Source organism: Choristoneura fumiferana, chromosome 12 (genome assembly GCF_025370935.1).
Source record: "Choristoneura fumiferana chromosome 12, NRCan_CFum_1, whole genome shotgun sequence".
Classification (NCBI taxonomy): Eukaryota; Metazoa; Arthropoda; class Insecta; order Lepidoptera; family Tortricidae; genus Choristoneura; species Choristoneura fumiferana.
In genome coordinates this window covers 9,054,335-9,076,447 of record NC_133483.1, presented here as the reverse complement: position 1 = coordinate 9,076,447, position 22,113 = coordinate 9,054,335, and the positions used below count along the sequence as shown (strand labels likewise).

The window sequence follows — 22,113 nt, the reverse complement described above, 5'->3', positions numbered from 1 at the left end:
ATCACTTTCTACCGGCCAACCAATTCACGTTTACGTCAGCTGAGGCGCCACTCTCGCTATCACTAGGAGTTTTATACGCATAGATTTACTCGTAGTACCGAATTTTGCTACCAATAATTAATTTCGTTTTACGCGTCTGGTTTGTGAGTTAAGCAGTAGGTTCTGGATAGACGGATTTGAACGAAAGTAGGTAATTCTCTGTATATTTTGATGTTATAATTGCGCCAAGTGTAACATTTCGTATTGTAAAACTCTTTACAATACAAAATGTACATAAAAACACATAAATTAACAGATAATATAAGATGTACAAAGGCGAACTTATCCCTCGGTTATGTTAGTTATGTCTTATAGGTGTTAAAAAAAAGGACTTTGTTGTGACTTTTCTGCTCTTGTTTATCTTTTGACTATGTGGTTCTTATTCCTAACTGTTTCGTTCTGTTCCAGCACTTGATGTCGGGGTGGTGGGGCGACTACAGCCTGGCGTGCCAACCGGTCGACTACAGCGAGAGTGAACAAGCGAGAAGAGTGAGTACTCATACCTCTTTTATTTCTGTGTGATTTTAAAACATTTTCTTTCATACCAACCTATTTCCGGATATTACAAACACAACAAATAAGAACGGTTATTATTTCCTTCAAATACATATATCCTTCTAAAGTACTACTCGCATACATTCAGCTTGATATACTTACCCTTCTATCCTTCCCATCCTGTTATACATAAAATATTGTCTTAGTAGTAAACCGTCGTTATATTACAGCTAACTTCAATAGAACAAACATCCGTTACCATCTCATTTCTCACTCATTAACGTACAAATGTATACCTAAATTATAATTGAACAAAACATCTTTTACGTAACGAAACAGTCACTTTTTCACTAATGTCCGTCAGTCGGACCATATCGTACCGTTAGCGTATCGTCTCGCGTGTTTTTCGGTTGTAAGAGTAAAGTATGTTTCGTAGTTTCATTGATAAATATGGAAGAAAGGCGGTATTAATAATAATAATAATAATTCTTTACTTCCATAAAAAGGTACAAGTATCATAGACCAATATTATGTAGTAACTAGACAAAATCAAATTATACATGTAATCGTCTATGTTATGTAAAGTTATTCATTTTTGTAACGATTGAGATTTCAGTTAGTTATGTTATTTGACTTGGTACGAGTATAATACTCTTACTATTTGAGAGATGAAGACACTATTGCAAAGTTATATTTTCACAATATTCAATAAAATATTATAATATTATTTTGCAGTGTAAGTATATCAAGCTTTTTAGAATAACTTTTTTGTATTGTACACGCGTTGAAGTCTTTTATATCAGAATACAACAATGAAAAATGGAGGTCATTTTTTAAACTTAAATAGTGATGCTAATTCTTTGTTGTGTTTAATAATGAATAATTTTTGCACACATATTTCTTGGCAGTAATGGGTTTCAATTAGTGATGCTATCTCCGGCGCCTTCCCACTGATTATCTACACTAATGTTTACCTCAAAATAATTTGCTACAGGCCGGGGATTGGTTTAAAATGAGTCTGCACCAAAGGAACTCATAGACTAGATTTGTGTTGTATCATAGGCCAATAAAGTCCAATTTTGCAGTATGCAGCTAGTAGAAAGTGCAAAATATGGTTGACTGAGTCTTAAAATTGTCTTAAATTAAAATCTATGCCCGCAAAAGCTACATTTTTAATTGTCTAATTACATCGCGCAAAATTTGTTTTCGTAATGTATACCTTCTTCATATTTTATGGTAGGGTTTTTAATAAGTTTAATGTGATTTGTATGTTATGTATGATAAAGTGTAAAATAATAAATGAGTTGAATACTATCTTAAAATAGACATTAAATATTGAATTTAAACTAATTTTAATTACTTGTAATCTTGTACCTATCTAAAGGACGTAAATGAACCATTTTTTTTTTTTTACTTTAAAGAAAACATTAAACTAAGCATCTTTTACTGATATTTTTTTTAATAAACTTGACCGTTTAGGAACTAGAGCGATCTGGAGTTGCGAGTTCGGACCTTACCCACAGAATAACTAATAGATCTTACCTACTTTTTTTGTTGATAGTAATTTCCGTGACAGGCTCGACGAAGCCCCTGCGCTAAACCGAGTTTTCTAAGTGTCTGGCTCCTTAGTAATCCTATGGCCGAACTCACAACTTCAGATCGCTCTAGTGCCTAAACGATCACGTTTATAAAAAAACTATATATAAAAGATGCTTATTTTAATGTTTTCTTTAAATTTAAAAAAGAAAAAGTAGTAAAAATAATAAAAAAAAGATTTTTTTTTATTTATTTGACTGGATGGCAAACGAGCAAGTAAGTCCAACAATCGGGGCCCTTTTGCTATAACCCGACCAAAATATGTTCATTTAACTGATTTTAAAGTTTTTATTTCTAGTTCTGTGCCCAATAGGTACCTTACAGGTTCCAATTGTTGAGCCTCCGCCATATCAATATACTAAAAACAAGTACTTTGCTCACCCGCGACCTTATGACAGTTATTTCTATGCAACAAATGTGTATTTATGTGACTCCTCCACCTCTACACACAAATCACACAAACTAAAATTTGGAACCATACTAATAAGGAAGCACTTTTATCACATAATGTGTGGGCGCTATTTAGTCGGTTTTTAATATCGGTTTAAAGAAGAATTTAGTTTGTCGTGTATAATTATAATGTAATATACATAGTGAGCGTACCTTACCTAACTAAATTTTATTTATTTTTTATTTTCCTTGTACTAGAATTAACTATACTTATAATAACACTAACACCTATGGATGATGTGTGCCTAAATGTACGATAATATCAGAAATAAATATTTTGAATTTGAATTTATAATACAGAAAAACATAACAGAATTACAATATAGAAACAGTATTTTATGTGTTCGGTGGTTAACTTAAAGTTAAAAGTAGGTAGGCTGACAAAAATAAATAAATAATAAAATCAGGATGAGTCCGACTTTGTACTTAGCACTTTTTGTTGTTGTAACTTTTTGAATTTACTTCCCTTTTTGTACAATAAAGAGTATAAACAAACAATCAATTTACAAACTGGTGCACAGCACATGGCAAACGCGTTATTTTTTTTTTTCGTTGTGGGTAGCCTGGGCACTACTGCTCGTTGCAATGAAGCAATAACGGAGTACACAGATTATTGTTGGATGGATGTGCCTTAGTGCGTGTGTGGTAGGTGATGTAAAATTTGAGTAGTTTTTTAAAAAGTGGCATTGTTTAACATCCTTTATGCTTAAAGGAAGCTTATTATATAAGTTTGCACCTTCATATAGGACCGTTCTTTTTTCCATAATTAGTTCGTGCCGGACGAAGTACCAAGTTATTGCAATTTCTTAATTTTATGCATTGTACGTCTTGTTTCTTTTTAAAAGATATTTGAAGATGAAGGTCTTTTTGTAGTATTTTACGTATTAGTATACAGGTATTTATAGTATTTATAGCTTTGATTTAAATAAATAAATATATCACGGGACAATTCACACCAATTGACCTAGTCCCAAAGTAAGCTTAGCAAAGCTTGTGTTATGGGTACTAAGCAACGGATAAATATAATTATATAGATATAGATACATACTTAAATACATATTAAACACCCAAGACCCGAGAACAAACATTCGTATTTTTCATACAAATATCTGCCCCGACACGGGAATCGAACCCGGGACCTCAAGCTTCGTAGTCAGGTTCTCTAACCACTAGGCCATCTGGTCGTCTAAATATATATTTATATTTAGATTTCGATTTTAGAAATTTGTGAATTGCAAACGGTTTACTGTAACATATTCACTAAAAGTACATAAACCTTTAAATATTACACGTCTGTTGCCACAACACGTAAAAGCACTCATACGCCAAACACTACGTAAATATTGTTAGGCGAGTAGATATCGATGCATTAAAACTGTAGAGGTGAGAGAAGTTATTTTTTTATTTTCCGTGTTATAAATCTTAACCCTTTCCTAATTGGATAATTATATAATGTTGAGACTTATACCTCCTATTGTTATGTTTAACAAATAAATAATATTTCTTAAAAGGATAACTTCGCTTTTATATATCGCATGCTGAGAACGAAAGGGACTCAACTGTTTCAGATTTCCTCGTGTTTGAACATGCATAGCTTTTATTGTAAATAATCTTTTTTCAAAATAAAGTCTGTTTAATTCACTTTTCTTTGTTTCATCACGATTACAGTACTTTGCTTGGTTATTTAAAAACATTTACAAAAAATATTTAAAAAAAATTTTTTTTTTTATTCGACTGGATGGCAAACGAGCATGTGGGTCTCCTGATGGTAAGAGATCACCGCTCATAAACATCTGCAACACCAGGGTTATTATATTAATAAAAAAGTAATTTTAGTATTAAGAATGATGATGAATAGCCTGTATCATTTCATATTAAGTCTGTTTACAAGTAACAATAACTTCGTAACTGTCGTGACAACTCATAAAGAGTCAGTTTATTTTTCATAATATTTAAGACTCTATAGGAATCTGTTCCAACTCAATCAGTTTTAGGTGACTTTTAAAACAACGGTAACACGTAGTACCATATTGAAGCGGGCGCTGTCGTTCCAAGGGCAGGCGCTAGAGGGTGTGTGTGTGTGTGTGTGTGTGATAAAAAGACCAACGATATCATTCTGTACTCTTCTGATTGCTGTTTTCAATTATCCACATTGTGAAGTATGGCTTTAAAGGTCGTTTATTATAATTAACTCAATTTTTCAAAAAAATTATTTGGGTCACTTTCGTTCTCAACAAGCGCTATACATCTATCTCATTCTCAAACAGATCAACCCGCTACCTAATATAAGTGGTTTTTAAACTTGCTACTCTGTAACCACAAGTGCTAGGCAGCTGGCATCAGAATAACACGTTTGCGTACGTGCGTTTGTTTGTTTTTTTATTAGTACGTGTTCTTATAACCCACCCTCTTCCACATCAACATAATTTAAGGCTTAAATCAATTAACCTAATATCTTCTAATGAAAGTAAAACATTAATTTGATTTTTCATTTTTTAACTATGTACAATCTCACTCACAATCAACACAATCTCCCTTTGCTCCTTCCACCTCTATATATGAGAAATTGGTTGTCTGGAAGAGATCGCTTTTTATCGATAAGACCGCCTGCCTGATTTTTTATTTTATTTTTATTTTTGTTATGTCTGACTGCTTTTGTTGATCAATAATAGTACATTACTGCAGAGGCCGGGAAAGAAAGGCTTGCAGGCCGAGTGGCGAGTATGTATAGACGAGTATGGATAGGTATACGAGGCTGGCTTGTTCTTTCACGCCGATGCTTGTATAGTGCTTTTCTCAAACATACACTAAAATAAATAAAAACTGCTAGAAATCACTGTTTTATTCGTAAGACAACTAAAATTATACCAGACTCAAATTATAACTGCCATCTATATAAGTGTATTTCATTCTAACATGATTTTTTAAAATGTTAAAATAATCCCAATAAAATCAAAATGCTATAAAACTTGTAGATATAACGGACTGCAAAAATAAAAAATCACGTTTCTAAACGAAACTTTTGAAACTTACTAGCAAAATGGCTAAAGCCCAAGTCCAGTCAATCAAAAAAAAGACAATGACACTTGTCAATTTTTACCGCCAAAACTTTTTTTTATTGTGTTTGCTGTTCGACTTTTAAAGCCATTATACACGAACTGCAGCCCATTTAATCAGCAACATCAATACTTTATTATGTAAATTAAATTGTAATTTGACGTAAAACGCGTCGGTAATATTTATATAAGTATTTACATATAGAATATTCATAGTCCTGTGAATTTATTCAGTAACTAATAAATGAACCATAGAAATTCAGATTATTAATTTCCAGTCGTGTAGCCTTTATCGTGGATATTTGACGTTTTGCATTGAAACAAAAGACTGTTGTCTTGCAGGCTTAGGCCTACAATATTATATTTTGAAGCCTGTTCTATGGAACACAACATAAACATTACATAGCATGTTTGAGAAAAGAATATTTATATTGTATTGTATTGTATATCAGCCTACCGAAATTGCTAATACATCGGCTGATTTTTATCCCTCTTAGAAAAAAGTTTGATTCTTTACGCCGAAGCTGACGCATCTAAATCTTTGCGACATCTCCGAATCAGTCAAGTTCACTGAATGGCACTGGCTTCGCGCTTTCCAATGTTTGATTGTCCACCAAAGGAATTTGAAAGTAACTTGACACTCGCGCCATAGAGCTTTTTCACAAAAAAGAGGGGAGAGTTTTTTTTTTAATTAACACCTGTGCTGTGCTGCGCCTTTTTACCTATTAGCCGTACTTTTTTACCTACTTATTTTTCATAGAAGTTTGTTTTTTCAATTTTTTTTTATTATCTAACGAACTTACCTGTTGTACATTATGTTGGATCACAATTATATGTATGAGCAGCTTCATATCACTCGATCAAATTTAGATATGTGTACATGTTTACATGTATAGCGTGGACCCCAACTACATAAAATATAATATGAAAACCTAATCGCTAAGAATGAAACTGGAATATAATTAGAAAAAAAAGTACAAAGGAACCTACATTATTAATCAACGCTTAATTTTAAGACAGTGGACGCAACACCGACTTAATTTTTTTTTTAATTTTTGTACACTTAGAAAGAGACGAAAATATGTGTAAGTATATTTGACTGAAATTCCCTTGCGCTATAAAAGCAGTAGCCATACAAAAAAGAAAGTAAAACGCAAACGTAAAACCATACAAACAAGTTGTCAATCATGGTCAAACTATAGAAAACGGTGCCTCTCAGTATAGATATAACTCCAGCAAATAGGTATTGAACCCTCTTGACTTAACTAAATGTATGCAACGAGGGTTCTATCAATAATTGTAATGATAACTATCTCACGTTACAAGATTCGATAGATAATTCGATCACAGCTCTATTACTTATACATGATCAATTCATCATCATCATCTTGGGGCACAGGCCTCCTGTCAAATGAGAGGAATTAAATTGTAGTTCACACGCAGGTTCGGTGCTGAGTGAGAACTTAACGAACCATTGAATTGCTTCTCTGGTGCGTACTTAACAATACGGGTTTCCTTGCAATGTTTTCCTTGTTAGTAAAGCTCGCGGTAAATCTCAAGTATTATTTTGAACACGAATTCTGGAAACCTCACTCTGTCGATCACTAACCAAAAGCTTCTCCCATCCGCTCAAAGGTTGACTGTAGAGATCACACAAAGGCGAACTTATCCGCCTTTGTATATCTATGTCAACGTTTGTCAATTTTGTTTCTTTATTTTTGTGCAATAAAGGGTTTACGTACCGCACTAAACTATTTATTTATTTCATTCAAGGCAACTAAAAATTTAAATGTCGTTAATTCAACATTTATTTGGTTTTAGGGGCTATAAAGTATTTTTATTTGAGATGCACCTTCGAATGATTATTTGGTGGTATCACTGCCATAGCATCTAAAACAAGGAATTAAAGGAAAAAATACTGGTCGCTTACTTTTGAATCCCGTTTGATCATAACCTTGATTAAGTAATTAAGTAAAAACATCCTCTAAAACAAGAAGAATTTAAATTGTCACGTCAGAATTTTTGAGGACTCTGTCGGCTTAACCCGTTCAACTTGCATAACACACCGACCTAGTAGCATTTACTCCCTTGATATGACAAGGTTCTGTATAGCTGGTTACGTCTTTTCCCTCAGACAAATTGCTGCGTCAAGCTTGCGTTCAGAGAAAGCTGTTCTCGGAATCAAAGTAGTAAATTCTTAGCTGAGTGCTCGATGCTGGCCGCCATATAATGAAACTGAACATCATATATGTACCTAAATAAAGAAATTTATTATTATTATTATATCACAGTTTTCAAGACCGGTCAAGTATGTGTCACGCCATGCGCAGTGTAAAGTGCAGTGTTAATAGAGAGAGAGAGAGAGCGAATAATTTATTTACACATTTTATTCGATACACAGAAAAAGACATTCGAAGGAAAGAATAAATGAAAAGAAAATCGAATAGTATTTTCTAATATGCAGCAAATCTTTTATACATCTATCTGCTTAGTATAAAAAAATATGTATTTCACTTTCAAAGTTGCACTCGTGCAAAGCCAAGGTGCGTTATTAGTATATCTATAAGCTATCTTGATTGACTGACAGGCACCCACTTATAGCCGTAAGATATAATGAATGACTAAATTATTTGTATATCGAAGCTCATCTCGCTCATCTCGAAGCTACATAACCAGTCACACAGCAATGTGACTGGGCACTCGGCTCCGACGAAAGTGAAATGAATGAGCTCATTGTATATTCGCAAAAACTATGCAACGTAGAAAGTCCTTCGCCAAAGACTAAACTTTGGTCCCGTTACGTTCAACATGCCCATGATAGGTATTCATATTTCAGAAAATACCTACTTATAATTATGTATGTGTAGTCAAAATACCACGCACAGGACTTATCACGCTAACACACTCGTGACCACGGCCACTGTAATGTTGCCGAAACGTCGAGGTAAATATTACTCGTGTGTGTTAGCGTGATAAGTCCTGTGCGTGGTATTTTGACTATGAGTGTAAATCACGAAAGTTTAAGACATTTTATTATGTATGTAAGTAGACACTTTCTGAAGTCAAAATCGGAAGCAGAATATTTAGTTATTTATTTTACAAAATATTATCTACATTTTTTAATATGAGCAGATTCGAAAATTAATGTCCACAAATTTACTCATAGATAATAGAGCCTGATGTGCTCGTGCTAAAACTTGAAAATGCGCATTTTTCCAAATACATTATAGTAAATATTTACCAAATTTCAACGAAACAAAAATAAATTACCTAATAGTCAACAGCTGCTGCTTGAATAGCCATCTTCTACAACTTGACATTTGCTTGAGTGACAAGTAGACCTTGTTTACACTGTACGAGACATAAGAGCGAGATAGAGAGAGAGAGAGAAAGAGAACATACGGTCAAGGACTTTAATTCATGAGCCACCATAGAAACTTTTCATAGGAAAAGTCATTACGACTTTAATATATGCAATGTCACTATAACGTTTACTGTGAAATGGTTCCATGGTGGCTCATGTATTAAAGTCCTTGACCGTACGACCCTTTGCTTGAGAGGCAATAGGTTTTGACCTATTGCCTATCACTAAACTGGGTTATGTTGGACGTATCCCGTCTATTATCTCCACAGATGCTGCATCTATGCTGGGTGTACTACTTCTCCAAGCTGTCTGAGTTCGCGGACACGGTATTCTTCGTGCTCAGAAAGAAGAAGAGCCAAATCACGTGGCTGCATCTCTACCACCACTCCCTCACGCCTTTCGAAGCTTGGATGCTGGTCAAATTTATCGCTGGTATGTGTTTGTTCCCATCTTTAATGGACTTCGACGAAGAATATTTTTTCTTTTGTTTAGTTTTGCATGTATAAAAGTATAAAATAATAGATGTTCTTTATTTATAAAACTTTAACAATTGAGGAAAAGTGTGGACGAAACGAATTTTAAAGTTGATATCTTATTAATATGGGGGTTATAATACCTACATCTACCTGGAAGTCGTGTTGGCCTAGTGGTTTGGCCTTTGGCCTCTCAAGCAGAGGGTTGTGGATTCGAGCCCGGGCTCGCATCTCTGAATTTTTCTGAATACATTTAAAATTTACCATAAATTTTACGGTTTTAAAAACATCTTTAGGAATCCCGCGCACACCTGCGGAAAAATTCAATAGTGTGTGTAAAGACACAGTGTGTAGTGATTATAAGACGCTTAAGAATAACAAGTATAATACAAAAAGTGTTAGATTAAAACAATATGTGCAAAGTCGTGCTAAAAATTACTATGGTAAACGAACAGATAAGTTCCTAGTTCCGAAAATAGTTAACAAGATTGAGTGGCTAAGAGAAGGAAACCAGTGTAGCTAAGAAAAGTTAAAAATACTCTCAAAAGGATTCTTTTGCAAAAACTGCCTTAGGGTACATTTTTGCAAAAGTATCCACATCTATGTATATGTTGTAACTTTTATTTTGTTTCTGTATTTGCATGCATGTTTCAACAAATAGGTAGTTACATATAATTAAATTGTAACGAGCGCATTCTCGCCAAGAAACTGTAATATCAGTTTGGCGAGTGGATATGTACAGTAAGTAAGTGTATGTAATACCTATGAGAAATAAATAAAAAAAATAAAAAAAAAGTTTCCAATCCGCACTGGACCTGCGTGAGACTCCTCATTTTAAGAGGAGTCCTGTGCCCTGCGGTCGGCCGTAATGATGCAACAACTTCATTGGTCGAAGAGAATAATAATCACTCCTTTTTTCTTTCTCCGGGTTTATTTCATTTAATATAACAGGCGACCTGATGCACTACATCGGTTAGAAATTGTTAGAGCCCATGAAATCATGAAAATACAGCGGATTCTCAGTGTGTAACATGATATTCTTTTCTAGGTGGTCACGGAACCTTCTCGAACATAGTGAACAATCTCGTCCACATCATCATGTACGCTTACTACATGGCATCAGCTATGGGACCACACATGCAAAAATACCTGTGGTGGAAGAAACACCTCACCACTCTTCAACTAGTAAGTTTTCTCCAATAATACTTAAAGTAGGATATAATAAAAAGCAGAAAAGTTACGTCATGTTGGGGATCGAATGCAGTTCCTCGTCAATCCGTAAAGCGTGCTGCAACGTTACATTAGCCCAAGAAATTGCACACGGCGAAATTTCCCAATATGTTTATGATAATTTGCGACCTATGTTGCGTTTCAAAGATTCTGCCAAGCGCGACATGGTTGCATTTAAAATCCCTAGCAACCAATGGGAGGAGCTAGCTGAAGATCGTAGTAAGTGGCGGGGCCTTGTTCACAAAGGTCCAGCACTACATGATGACGACTGGTTTCACATGCTAAAGGAAAAGCGCATGAGGCGTCTCGAGCAGGCCATCAACCCCCGACCACCTGGGGGGGAGTAGGTACACTTGTCGCGTGTGCGGCCGGGGGATCCTTTCCGGAATCGGCCTATTGAGTCACGAGCGCAAGTATCTGCAAAAGATGTCAAGGCCTATTATTATTATTATTAATTTTCTGACAAGAAAACAATATTCCATTCGGGACGTCAAATTTTCAAGTTTTATAGTGAGTTAGTATTTTGTTACATTAAGTTCCTAGCTGTACAGTCACCATCACCAATATTCGACTCAACAAAGCGTGTATAAAATTATAAATATCTGATACAACTTTATTTCTAGGAACGGTAGGACTTTTCAGATATTTTTGCAGGCTCCGCTGTGGAAGATATTATTGCAGGTGACTGTACTAGAGAAAAGATAGGTGTGTATGTAAATAGTAGTAGGATTCGGTTTGCGCTATCTACGGAAAGTATGCGAGATCGGTTTGTGAGGTTCGATGCTTTTTTTTAACCGACTTCAAAAAAGGAGGAGGTTCTACGAGTACGGTACGGTACACCTATGGCGATTTTGGCATTTTTTGCATTAAGATAAGCATTTACATTCAGAAAGTATCATTTGGTAAACTGGATCTGATGAAGAAGACCGTAGATGTCCAATGGAACTCGTCAAAGCTAAGTAATGCTCGCTCGTCATACGAGCGTCATACGAGCGAGATACGTAAACGATCATGATTAATATACCTAGATAAGCGACTAAGAAGGAATTTTAAGTTATTGATTCTTTCGAACTGATCTGATGCTGAAGCCGGAAGGTTGGCAACGGAACTCTGTTATAAAACAACGTAACTAAGCCGTGTTTGGGCTTAATGGAATCGTTGTGAGATGTAATTTGGCTACGAATCACTAAAGAGTGAGAAAAAAAGAAAATTTTTACCCAGCAGGATGGATTGGAACCCGACTATTGTATGCTAGGTTCGAGGTAGACCTAGACAAGGGTTTTGTAGTTGTTCCATAGTTTCTGTTATGCTGGCTCGGGCACCGACTTCGAGCATAGTAGGTACCTAGAAAAATATTTTCAAGAGTCGGTAGGTTTAAAAAACTTTTGTTTTAAATTATGTTTCAAATAAAGTTGATTATACGTACTTTAATATCTGTTATGCTGATTTTAAAATTGGTTGAAATTAATACTAGCTGTTGCCCGCTGCTTCGCCCCCGTCGCAATGTTTCTAAATTTTCTCCTATAAAAACCTTCTTCTGACAATAACGAACTCAACAATAAATATAAGTTTAGTGATAATAGGTCTCAGCCGAAAATTCCCGAGTTTTGCGCTTCAGCAACACATTATTATATGTTATAGGATATTGATAAATAATATGTTGCCCGCTGCTTCGCCCCCGTCGCAATGTTTCTAAATTTTCTCCTATAAAAACCTTCTTCTGACAATAACGAACTCAACAATAAAATAATTAGTGAAATAGGTCCAGCCGTTCCCGAGTTTTGCGCTTTTTATTTATTTAAATTATTATTATTATATGTTTTTAATTTATTATTATATGTTATAGGTATATTCCCAAATAAAGGCCCAAACATAAAGATACCGGAAAGTACTTAAAGATTTTCTAGTTGGATACACACACGGTCTAGTCACTAGGTATTAATTTATAAGACATTCAACTTAAGTATGTCACAAACAGTTGCGATTCCTTGCGTTTACTTTCAACTAGCCAAGTTATTTAGGGTTTATTCGAGCTAATGGCATAAACGTTTATAATAGTCAAAAAAATAGTTAAAAAAAACTTATTTTGAAACTGTTTCCGTTGGTTTGTTTTCTAAACGTCCCGAGGACTTTGAAGACGACCGGATGGCTAAGTGGTTAGAGAACCTGACTGCGAAGCTTGAGGTCCTGGGTTCGATTCCCGGCCGGGGCAGATATTTGTATGAATAATACGTATGTTTGTTCTCGGGTCTTGGAAGTTTAATGTGTATTTAAGTATGTATTTATCTATATAAGTATGTTTATCCGTTCAATCCGTTGCCTAGTATCCATAGTACAAGCTTTGCTTAGTTTGGGACTAGGTCTGTGACTAGGTCAATTGGTCTCAAGTGTCCCATGATATTTATTTATTTATTTGTATTATATTGTGTTACTCGAGAACTAATTATTGGAGACCTGATTTTAATGCTGTGGAAATAAACAAGTAAACAAATTAAGATAAGGAAAGCGAAGTAAATAAATAAATAAATACCGTAGGGTTATTTACATCCATGGAGGCAGTTTCCAATTAAGCGAAGCACGTAATATGGGAACTAGACAATGGATATACTTAGGTACATATAAAGATAGATAATACTTAAATACATGTAATATATTTGAATCTAGTACAGAGTACAGCCATATATCATATGAATCACACTAATTTCTGCCCTTATCGGGATTCGAACCCGGGACGCCCAGCTCGATAGTTAGGTTCATTAATCATTGGGCTACCTGGTCGTCTAAATACGGAGTCTTTCTCTCCTTTGGAGTCAAAAATCTAAAAATTTCCTTTTTTTCTTGCGGCTCGTGGTACTTCATATTTATGGTGAGTTTAATTTAAAGTTGTGATAGGATCTATATAACTCCACCGAGTTTTATCTCTTTATTTTATATTTTTTTTAATAATCAAATAACAATGCGAAATAGCTTTTTTTACTAAATTAGCTTAAAATAAAACAAACTTATAAGGCAATCACATCGTCGGAGACGTCACTGGCATCGACACCGAAACAAAGGCCGCATTACCCTTTTGTATGGCTATCCCGATCTATTGAGCGAGATTAGCGCTAGCTCTAGAGTCCCCCGAGGCCAGAATTAACCTCCTGGACAAGTATTTCAACACCTTTTTTGTGTCCGTCGACCACGGCCTTTTAATTACTCAGTACCATCGAGGAACGTAAATTGTAAGCCAATAAATGTTGCTTCACGAGTGGTCCACCAATAAGGATCGACCGCACCTAGCATTCCGCCTGACGGGATCTGCGTTTGCGCAAGTAGGATATGCGCGGAGCGAGATCGCACGCTGTAGTCATACTGCGGTATTAAAGCATTGCAATTTAATTTATTATCGAAGACAAGCACATTTTGTAAACTATAAGTTATAATCTAGTTGAAAATTCAGCAGCTGAAAGTATTCAGGAGAGATTTTAGCCCATGCGCCTTAATTTCTCACCAACTTTTATATGATTTCACTGATGCAATTATACATTTCACTCCAGTTTTTTAAGGTTCCGTACTATGTGATCATCCTTCTCCTCTCAGTCCACCTGTCCCAAGGCTCTATCTTTTACAACTTTTATGGCAATTTTAAAAGTAAAATTAATTTAGAACACTTTGTGCACGAGTTTTGCTTGGCCTATTTTTACAAGCTATTTTGACAATTTGAAAGTCGAATTCCAACCACTTTCAGTGATCGAATCGGCTTGAAATTTGGTATTTTGAAGAAGATAAGTTAACAACGTAAGTGCAGTCAACAAAAACAGAATCCTCCTTTTTAGGGCTTTGCTGCGGTCGGGTAAACAGCACAGTCAAAAATCTTGTATTAAATTAAAAGCAACAAAATATTAAGCGTGTCTTTGAAACCTTAAATTTAAACTTTAGAAGTTTGATACATGATACGGTATATTTGTTAAAATCATCTCCCATGTGACATCTATAATTCATCCTGCCGTTTTACTTCCGATCCAGCTATAAAAACAGGCATATACAAACACTAAAAACAAACACATAACCCTCTATTCTGTAGACAGTCATGTTAAAAATGAAATTCCCGCAGTATACCTGCGCCGTGCAGATTTCGACACCGTCCCAGCGGAACGCCGTCCTTTCCCCGTCTTGCTGAGCTGCGCTTGCGCACGCCACCATTCTAGGCTTAACGTTATTTCCTTTACCTGTACACTACTAATGTAGTAACTATGTATCACATACAATCGAATCATTTGACCGTAGAACGTTTTCATAGTAAGGTCGAAGCCAGACGAGCGTAATTTTTTGAGTTGTGAGTTGCGTATTTTCGGTCGCGTAATTTGGTTTTATTCAATGTGTGTACAGCTCATTTTGAGTCGTCGCGTGTAAAGTAAAAACAAAACTTGTCTTGACCTTAGGTCAGTAAATCAAAAAGCAACTGACTTTTTTCATAAATATACGAGTATGTAGGTACATTACTATGACATTTCCACTTTATTGATTAGTTCGTGACTGTAATCTAGGCTAAATTATGTTAGACAAAAATGTATAAATAATTAATGTAGGTAAAATAGATAACTCATTCTGAATTCAGGCTCTATGGTACAGAAAGTGGAAATTATATCCTCAAGTAACCGCTTAACTGTTCTGAGTTCTGTACCTTAGTGTAAGTTTTCGGTTACAAAATACGTCTCGATCGCGTTCGCGTTAAAATCTCAATTTATATGGAAACACGAACAGCGCCTCTAGCGGCACGTTTGCGATGTTCGTGTTTCCATACGAATTGAGATTTTAACGCGATCGAGACGTATTCACTAAGGGCACTGTATTCTTGGCCTAAAGCTAGAAAGTTAGGCTTTAGTGCGTAAACTGGATTACTAGCACGATTGTTTTACTTTTGCTATCTTTTGCTATCACAAAGAGTCCGCGGATCAGCAAGCACATCGTAGGACGTCCAACAACGAGATGGACGAATAACCTCGTTAAAGCCGCGGGTTCACGGTGGAGCAGGCTGCTTCCAACCGAAGCCATGCGTGTATATAGGGGAGGCCTATATCCAACAGTGGACGTCCTACGCGACTGTAACGTCAAACGGACCTCTCGAAACTAACGCCATCTAGTGATAGCTCGCCTGTCAAGAAAGGCTCATTGATTTAGATTAAATTTAGTAAGGAGATAATTTAAATCCCGACGAAGGAATTAAGTAAGTTTTCAAATTGCACAGTTTTCACTGGATAGCCATAAAGGAATTTCTCGCAGATGATATCACGGGCAATAGCAAGTAAAATATAAATACATATACACGATTATGTAAGTACAATACAATTGCTAATATACTTAACAGAAACAGGAAGGTGAAGCTGAGATTTGAACTTTCTTTAAGATCTAAGGTTAATTACCAATCTTACTACCGAGTATTTGTTAGTTTAATTAAGTAATGTTAGTTTAAAAAAGTATGACTATCTGTCTGTTACCTGTTCACCCTTAATCCGCTAAACTGATTTAAATGAATTTTGTTTTTGGTAGGTATGAACATATTTTGGGAGCCTGAGAAGGACCTAGGATACCTTTATCCCGGAAAATTGTGTAGTGTCCATAGCGTGATTGTTTGCAGAAGAGTCGCGAGCAAAAGCTTGTTCAGTATCTACCTACTATAATTGTTTTCTTATTATTCATGTCCAATCTTTACTTCAAACATTAAATAATTATTCCTTTCTAACCAACACCCTTTCCAAAATTTCGTTTTTCGCCTTCTATAGTACCTATACTTAAATAATTACAAAATGACTACATAATAAATAATTTGAGTGCACGAAAACGTGCGATAATAGCAGTACAGGCGAAGTCGTAGTGACATCTCGTCAGGAACGAAATACAAACGATAACATTTCTATTCCTAGTATAGTAGTGTAGTATAGTTAGTAGTAGGTATGTGTAGTAGGTAGTGGTGTAGTATTAGTATCGTTTCTTTAGTATTTCAGTAATTTATGATAACTCAATTTCTGTGTGTTTCATTTCAGGCCCAATTCTTCATGGTGCTGTTCCATTCCATCAGCGCGCTGGTCTGTGACTGCGGCTATCCAAAGTAAGTTATTTATGAGGACGTATTATATTTAATATTTATTTTTAGAGTTCCGTACCTCAAAAGGAAAAAACGGAACTATCATCCATCACTATGCTGTCCGTCTGTCAAGACTCTTTTTCTGATGAGTGGAGGTGTCAAGCTGAAATTATGAAATACACAATGAAACAGGGAAAAATCAAACTTCTAAGTCGACAATTTATTTCATTTAATGATTTATTTGCTAACATAGATAAAATTTAGAGAAGTTACATACATTTCTATACCACTTGCTTGTTTGTGTGCTATATTAACAAGTATTCGTCCTTTCCATCTTTAACTTTTTGTAACTAAGGTCTTTCAAAATCAATCCACGAAAATGTTGAAAACAGACAAATTATTGCAGTTGTACTGAAGCACTGAAGTGTGCACGCGCAACACGCAATCGAGGAGAACGGTCACTGTTACACTAGCAGACTCATTGTCATGACTTAATGTCGATTAATTAAAAACATTTATGCAATTATCTGATATAAACTTTTAACTCAATTATTTTCGCCATTTAAACTTAAGGCATAGTAGGTACCGAACTTTGGACTTAACTCACATAAACTTTGTGCGTCATTGAAATCCTAAGTTTGACTTCTTGTCAAACTTACTTAGGATTTCAATGACGTAAATCATACGCACAAAGTGTGAAACTGTAGGTGAAAAACGATCGGTCTTTACTGTGCGTCATTTGACGTTTCTCAAGAAGGGACGGATCACATATGTCAGTGTTCGGAGCAAAACTTCAGAAATAACATCAACTCTATGAAAACATATTACAATTAATTGTCTTTTATTTCCAGGATCATCGCCTTCGGCCTCATTCTCCACTCGACCATCTTCATCGTCCTCTTCACAAACTTCTACGTTCAAGCGTATAAGAAAGACAAGAGGATCGCCCAGAAACCCAAAATTGAACCCACCAACAACAACAACGTCTCTAACGATAGCGCAAAAGCCACCGGCCAAATAGTCAACGGCCAAGTCTCAAACGGCCAAATAGCCAATGGCCAAGCCAACGGCCATGTCCGAAACGGCTTAATAAACGGTCACGCCACTGACGTCAGAGAAAAAACGAAAGTACAGTAGGACTTGATAATGGTTATTGCTTTATTTAAGTTTCACAAGGAGAACTTCGGGTGCCCTTGATACCAAAATGTCAAAGTAGTCATGTGACATTTTGAAGTTTTAACTTAATCAGCTTGAAAATAGCAGTAAATTACTTTCTTAAAGGTTCAGGATCATAATTATAACTATAAATTATCAAGCCAACTTGTGAAATAAAATCAGGGTCAATCGTTGTTTTCGCGTTAGACACCTAAACCTACCGTGTACATAACGATTGTTGTATTTTTTATTTTTTAATGTACTGACATTGGAGCTTTATTAAAATAGTTTTGCTTCGTAACTCCCTAAACGAATCTCATCCGCGGATTACTGCGCGCCTGAAAATCACAACTGGACTGATGCTCTATCAGGCGTTGTAAGGAGTCAGTGTGTCTTGACATTGGTCAATATCAACGTCAACGTTCAACCAACGTCAAAACATATATGACTCCGTTTAATCTCTGATAATATCCGTTTAATGAACTGGTCAAATTATGATTGTCTGTAGATAGCGATAGATCTGCGAACGAGGTAATGTTATAATGTACTGTGAGCTCTTGAGCGAAGTTTCTTCTTAATGTAAATTATAAACATCGCATAGTTTTAAAGCAACCTTAATTACCTTAAAGTTATACGATTTAAATACCTACCTAACTTATAATTATGACGGTACGGTCAAGGACTTTATTTCCATGAGCCACCATGGAACCTTTTCAAAGGAAAAGTCATTACGATTTTCCTTGTTAATTAATGCGATGTCACTATGACGTTTACTGTGAAATGGTTCCATGGTGGCTCAGGAATTAAAGTCCTTGACCGTACCATGTAAGGAGCGTTCCACTGCGAGCTATTGCTAATATAAATAGCTTACAGTTAGCTAAATAAGCACCTGCATGAAACAGCGAACACAAATTATTTGTACCTCAAAAATAATTTTATGGTTTTATTCACGGAATAGAAGAAAGAGATTGAAAGGTCATTCCTGAAATATAACTTAACTTATGTCACCGCTCGTTGACACTACTAAATTATAGCTAGCGTGCGCTTAAAAGTTTGCATATAGCTATATTAGAACGAAGTTCTGAAGCCAACGCGTCATAGTATTATTTGCATACAACAAACTTAGTGAGAGTAATTGCAGAGCACGTATCTTTCTTTTATGTTCAATATGAGCATTCACTTGTATTTAATACGATATTCGACGTTTCTTTTATTTTTTTATTAATTAAAACTTCACAATGCCTGTTATCAAATAGAAAAACAATTTTTAAGCTACTGATATCAACACAGCTAAAGTTACAAAAATAGTTACATGTATATACACGTCCTTAATGTTAAGTGCATAAAGTCGTGTATACATATTTTTGTAACTATGGCCGTGTCGATACTTTGCAGTTGACTGTACCTTTACAAAATAACAAAGTTATAAAGGTTTGAAAGTCGAGGTTAGACAGAGAAAGACTTACTTGCATGTGACGTCACACGCAAGTAGCGCCATACTTGCTGTATAGAGAAAAGTGTTTGAGAAAGAGACAGATGTGTAAATTCTTCAAAATTTCACTATAAATCCAATTGTCCGACTTTCACGCCGTAACGGAGCGACGGATCGACGTGATTTTTGGCATAGAGATAGTTTATGGGCCCGAGAGTGACATAGGCTATTTTTTATCCCGGAAAGATGCACAGTTCCCGAGGGAACAGCGCGCGATAACCGAATACCACGCGGGCGGAGCCGCGGGCAAAAGCTAGTAATATATATATATAAGACATGGCAAATTCAGGAGTTGTCAAATACCGTATTGCAACACGTGTATGACGCCCACTGTAACTTTTGAGCCTCTGCCTTTTGTTCCATGGATTTTACCATACTTTGAAAACAATCAACTAGTTTAATGTACAATACCTTGTACAGTGGTAGATACAAAAATTACCCATCGGTTATTAATGTTATTATGGCAAAATGGGTTTAGTTTTTTTTTATTTAACTACCTCAATCGTTCCGTCCAGTGATAATATTATGTAAAGTAAGTTATGTCCGCGAATATGCTCAAGTAGTTGTAAATATATTTAAATAGGTATAAGTGTTGTGCAACAACCGGAAATAAATTAAGAGAGCTCAATGAGGTGATAAATATCCAGTCGCTTGTCTTGAGTCCCTGATGCGGGTAATGGAGTACGGATAAAGAATTCTAAATTGGTATATGAGTTTTGAGTATATCCTGGAAAACTTGACTAGTTTGAACTTTATCTAAAGCCCAATTTACACCGCGAGCGAAGCGGACTCAGTTTAACGTACAACGAGCGGCTGCATAAAAGTACTTACACCGAACCTCTATGAAGTTGATCAATGTAAGTTAAACTAAGTCATTAAGTAGTCCACTCCGTCCGCGGTGAAAACCGTGCTTTAGTCGATAGTAAACGCATCCAATAACTTGAAACTCCGTCGAGAGGCCGTATTGCGTTGTAACGCGATGACGTTCGCCATCGCATTCACCGTCTTTTTCTACTCTTGTTTTATGCCGTGTGACCGAATGAAGTACGTAGTGAAAACGATTGTGATTGCCACTCAGAGATACAACTGTGATAGTGATTTGATAAAGCCAAATTGACGTCAATACATTAGCGATTCAAATGAAAATTAAAAAAAGAGGTAACCATAAGCGTTACTTTGAAACTATATTGTGATTAAAGCTAAGTCTACTTAACCGGATAAATATAATTATGGCTTTTGAATATTTTGTATATACTGTAGGTTTTTTATACAGTTTACATGTAAAGTGGTATGTAGCGATGTAAATATTAAAATTAATCTCGGGCAAGTTTAGCGTTGTATATAGAACGAAAATGCAAACTATTTTTTTATGAGATTAGCTTGGTATACTCATACTAGCGATATGTCTCTCATTCAAGTCTTATAAAATAAAATATAAAAGACAACCATAAATAGTATTTTGTGTTTGATCGATAATCAATCTTTCAACCGAGGACATGAAAAAAAACGAACAAGTTTTAATATACTAGTGTGGCGCCACCGTGTCACCCATTTATTATCGTCTGGCTAAAGCGTTGTATTTGCCATCTATATTAACAGAAGTTTTCCTATGACAAATTGAAACTTTACTAGGTTATTCATGTATCTATATTTATAGCTCACAGTGGATCGGGTTGCAGAAACCATATTGGTACCTACGTTTATTTGGATACCAATGTTTATAAAAGTCAGTTTAGAGAATTTTTTATTTTTATATAGGTGTTGTATACAGTTTGTACCTAAGTGTAGTTTAAGTCGTTTTAAGTCATCTGTAAAATAAAATTGTATAACTTTTTTACCGTATTTTGGAAATAAAGTATTTGAAGTATATTTTGGACTTTTAGTATTTATTTAATTAATATGCGTGTATAATATAAAACAAAATAAAAGTAACTAAAACTACATACAAACTAAAATTATAAATAAAAAAGTTGCCCAAAATCACTGCCAGGTGGTAAGGTGCCCAGAAGGCTGGCAGCATTACCACGCTGTATGGCAATGCTTAATCTTTGTGCTAAGAAAAAGCCAGCCCTCTGGTCACCCGATGCCGTAATCAATTTGGACGACAATGATTTAAAAATATTTTGGACTTTTTAATTTAAATAAATATAAACTTTTACAGAGGAGTGCTGTATAATAAAATGAGAACTGCATGTTTGTCAACTTCCTGGAACAATCACAAGAAGGTATTTTTCCATTCCTGTACTCTGAATAATACGGAGTACAAAATTAAATATTCGTTCGTTTTTGTACATGTATTTCAAAGTTTGACAATTGTATTTGTTTGTGTATTTTTGTAGTGTATACATATATACATGGTATTAACAAAATCCTGTACGATAAGTTAACCCACATTAATGCTACTGATTACTAATACTATACCAATGGGCAAACATATAAATTCGAAAATAAAACAGTTTCGTTCGGAGATGACCACCCTGTTTCACCATCGACTGATTTATTAGACGGATAAATGTGATGCCGCCTCTGTTTGTTTTATTCGGATAGATGGGGTCCCGAAGCAAAAAAACTAATTATTTTTTTAAAAAAGAAGCATGCCCGTTTGACTGGCGACCATAGGGCTAGCTCTTTCATCGGTCAATGTATTGGCATTGCCATACAACGAGGAAACGCAGCCAGCCTTATGGGCACCCTAC

The 22,113-nt window shown here is 35.4% G+C and overlaps 1 protein-coding gene across 4 annotated transcripts in view; it reads left to right on the top strand.

The window, feature by feature from the left end:
- The window catches only part of LOC141433254 (very long chain fatty acid elongase 7-like), a 93,292-nt gene extending 72,006 nt beyond the window's left edge, over positions 1 to 21,286 (top strand). For all 4 annotated transcript variants that reach the window (XM_074095214.1, XM_074095213.1, XM_074095212.1 and 1 more), the window contains 5 exons: positions 448 to 528; positions 9,270 to 9,432; positions 10,522 to 10,658; positions 16,730 to 16,794; positions 17,622 to 21,286. In XM_074095214.1, the coding sequence (XP_073951315.1) occupies positions 448 to 528; positions 9,270 to 9,432; positions 10,522 to 10,658; positions 16,730 to 16,794; positions 17,622 to 17,907 (732 nt within the window). In that variant the 3' untranslated portion in view covers positions 17,908 to 21,286. The remainder of the gene's footprint in view (positions 1 to 447; positions 529 to 9,269; positions 9,433 to 10,521; positions 10,659 to 16,729; positions 16,795 to 17,621) is intronic.
- Positions 21,287 to 22,113: the final 827 nt, after the last annotated feature.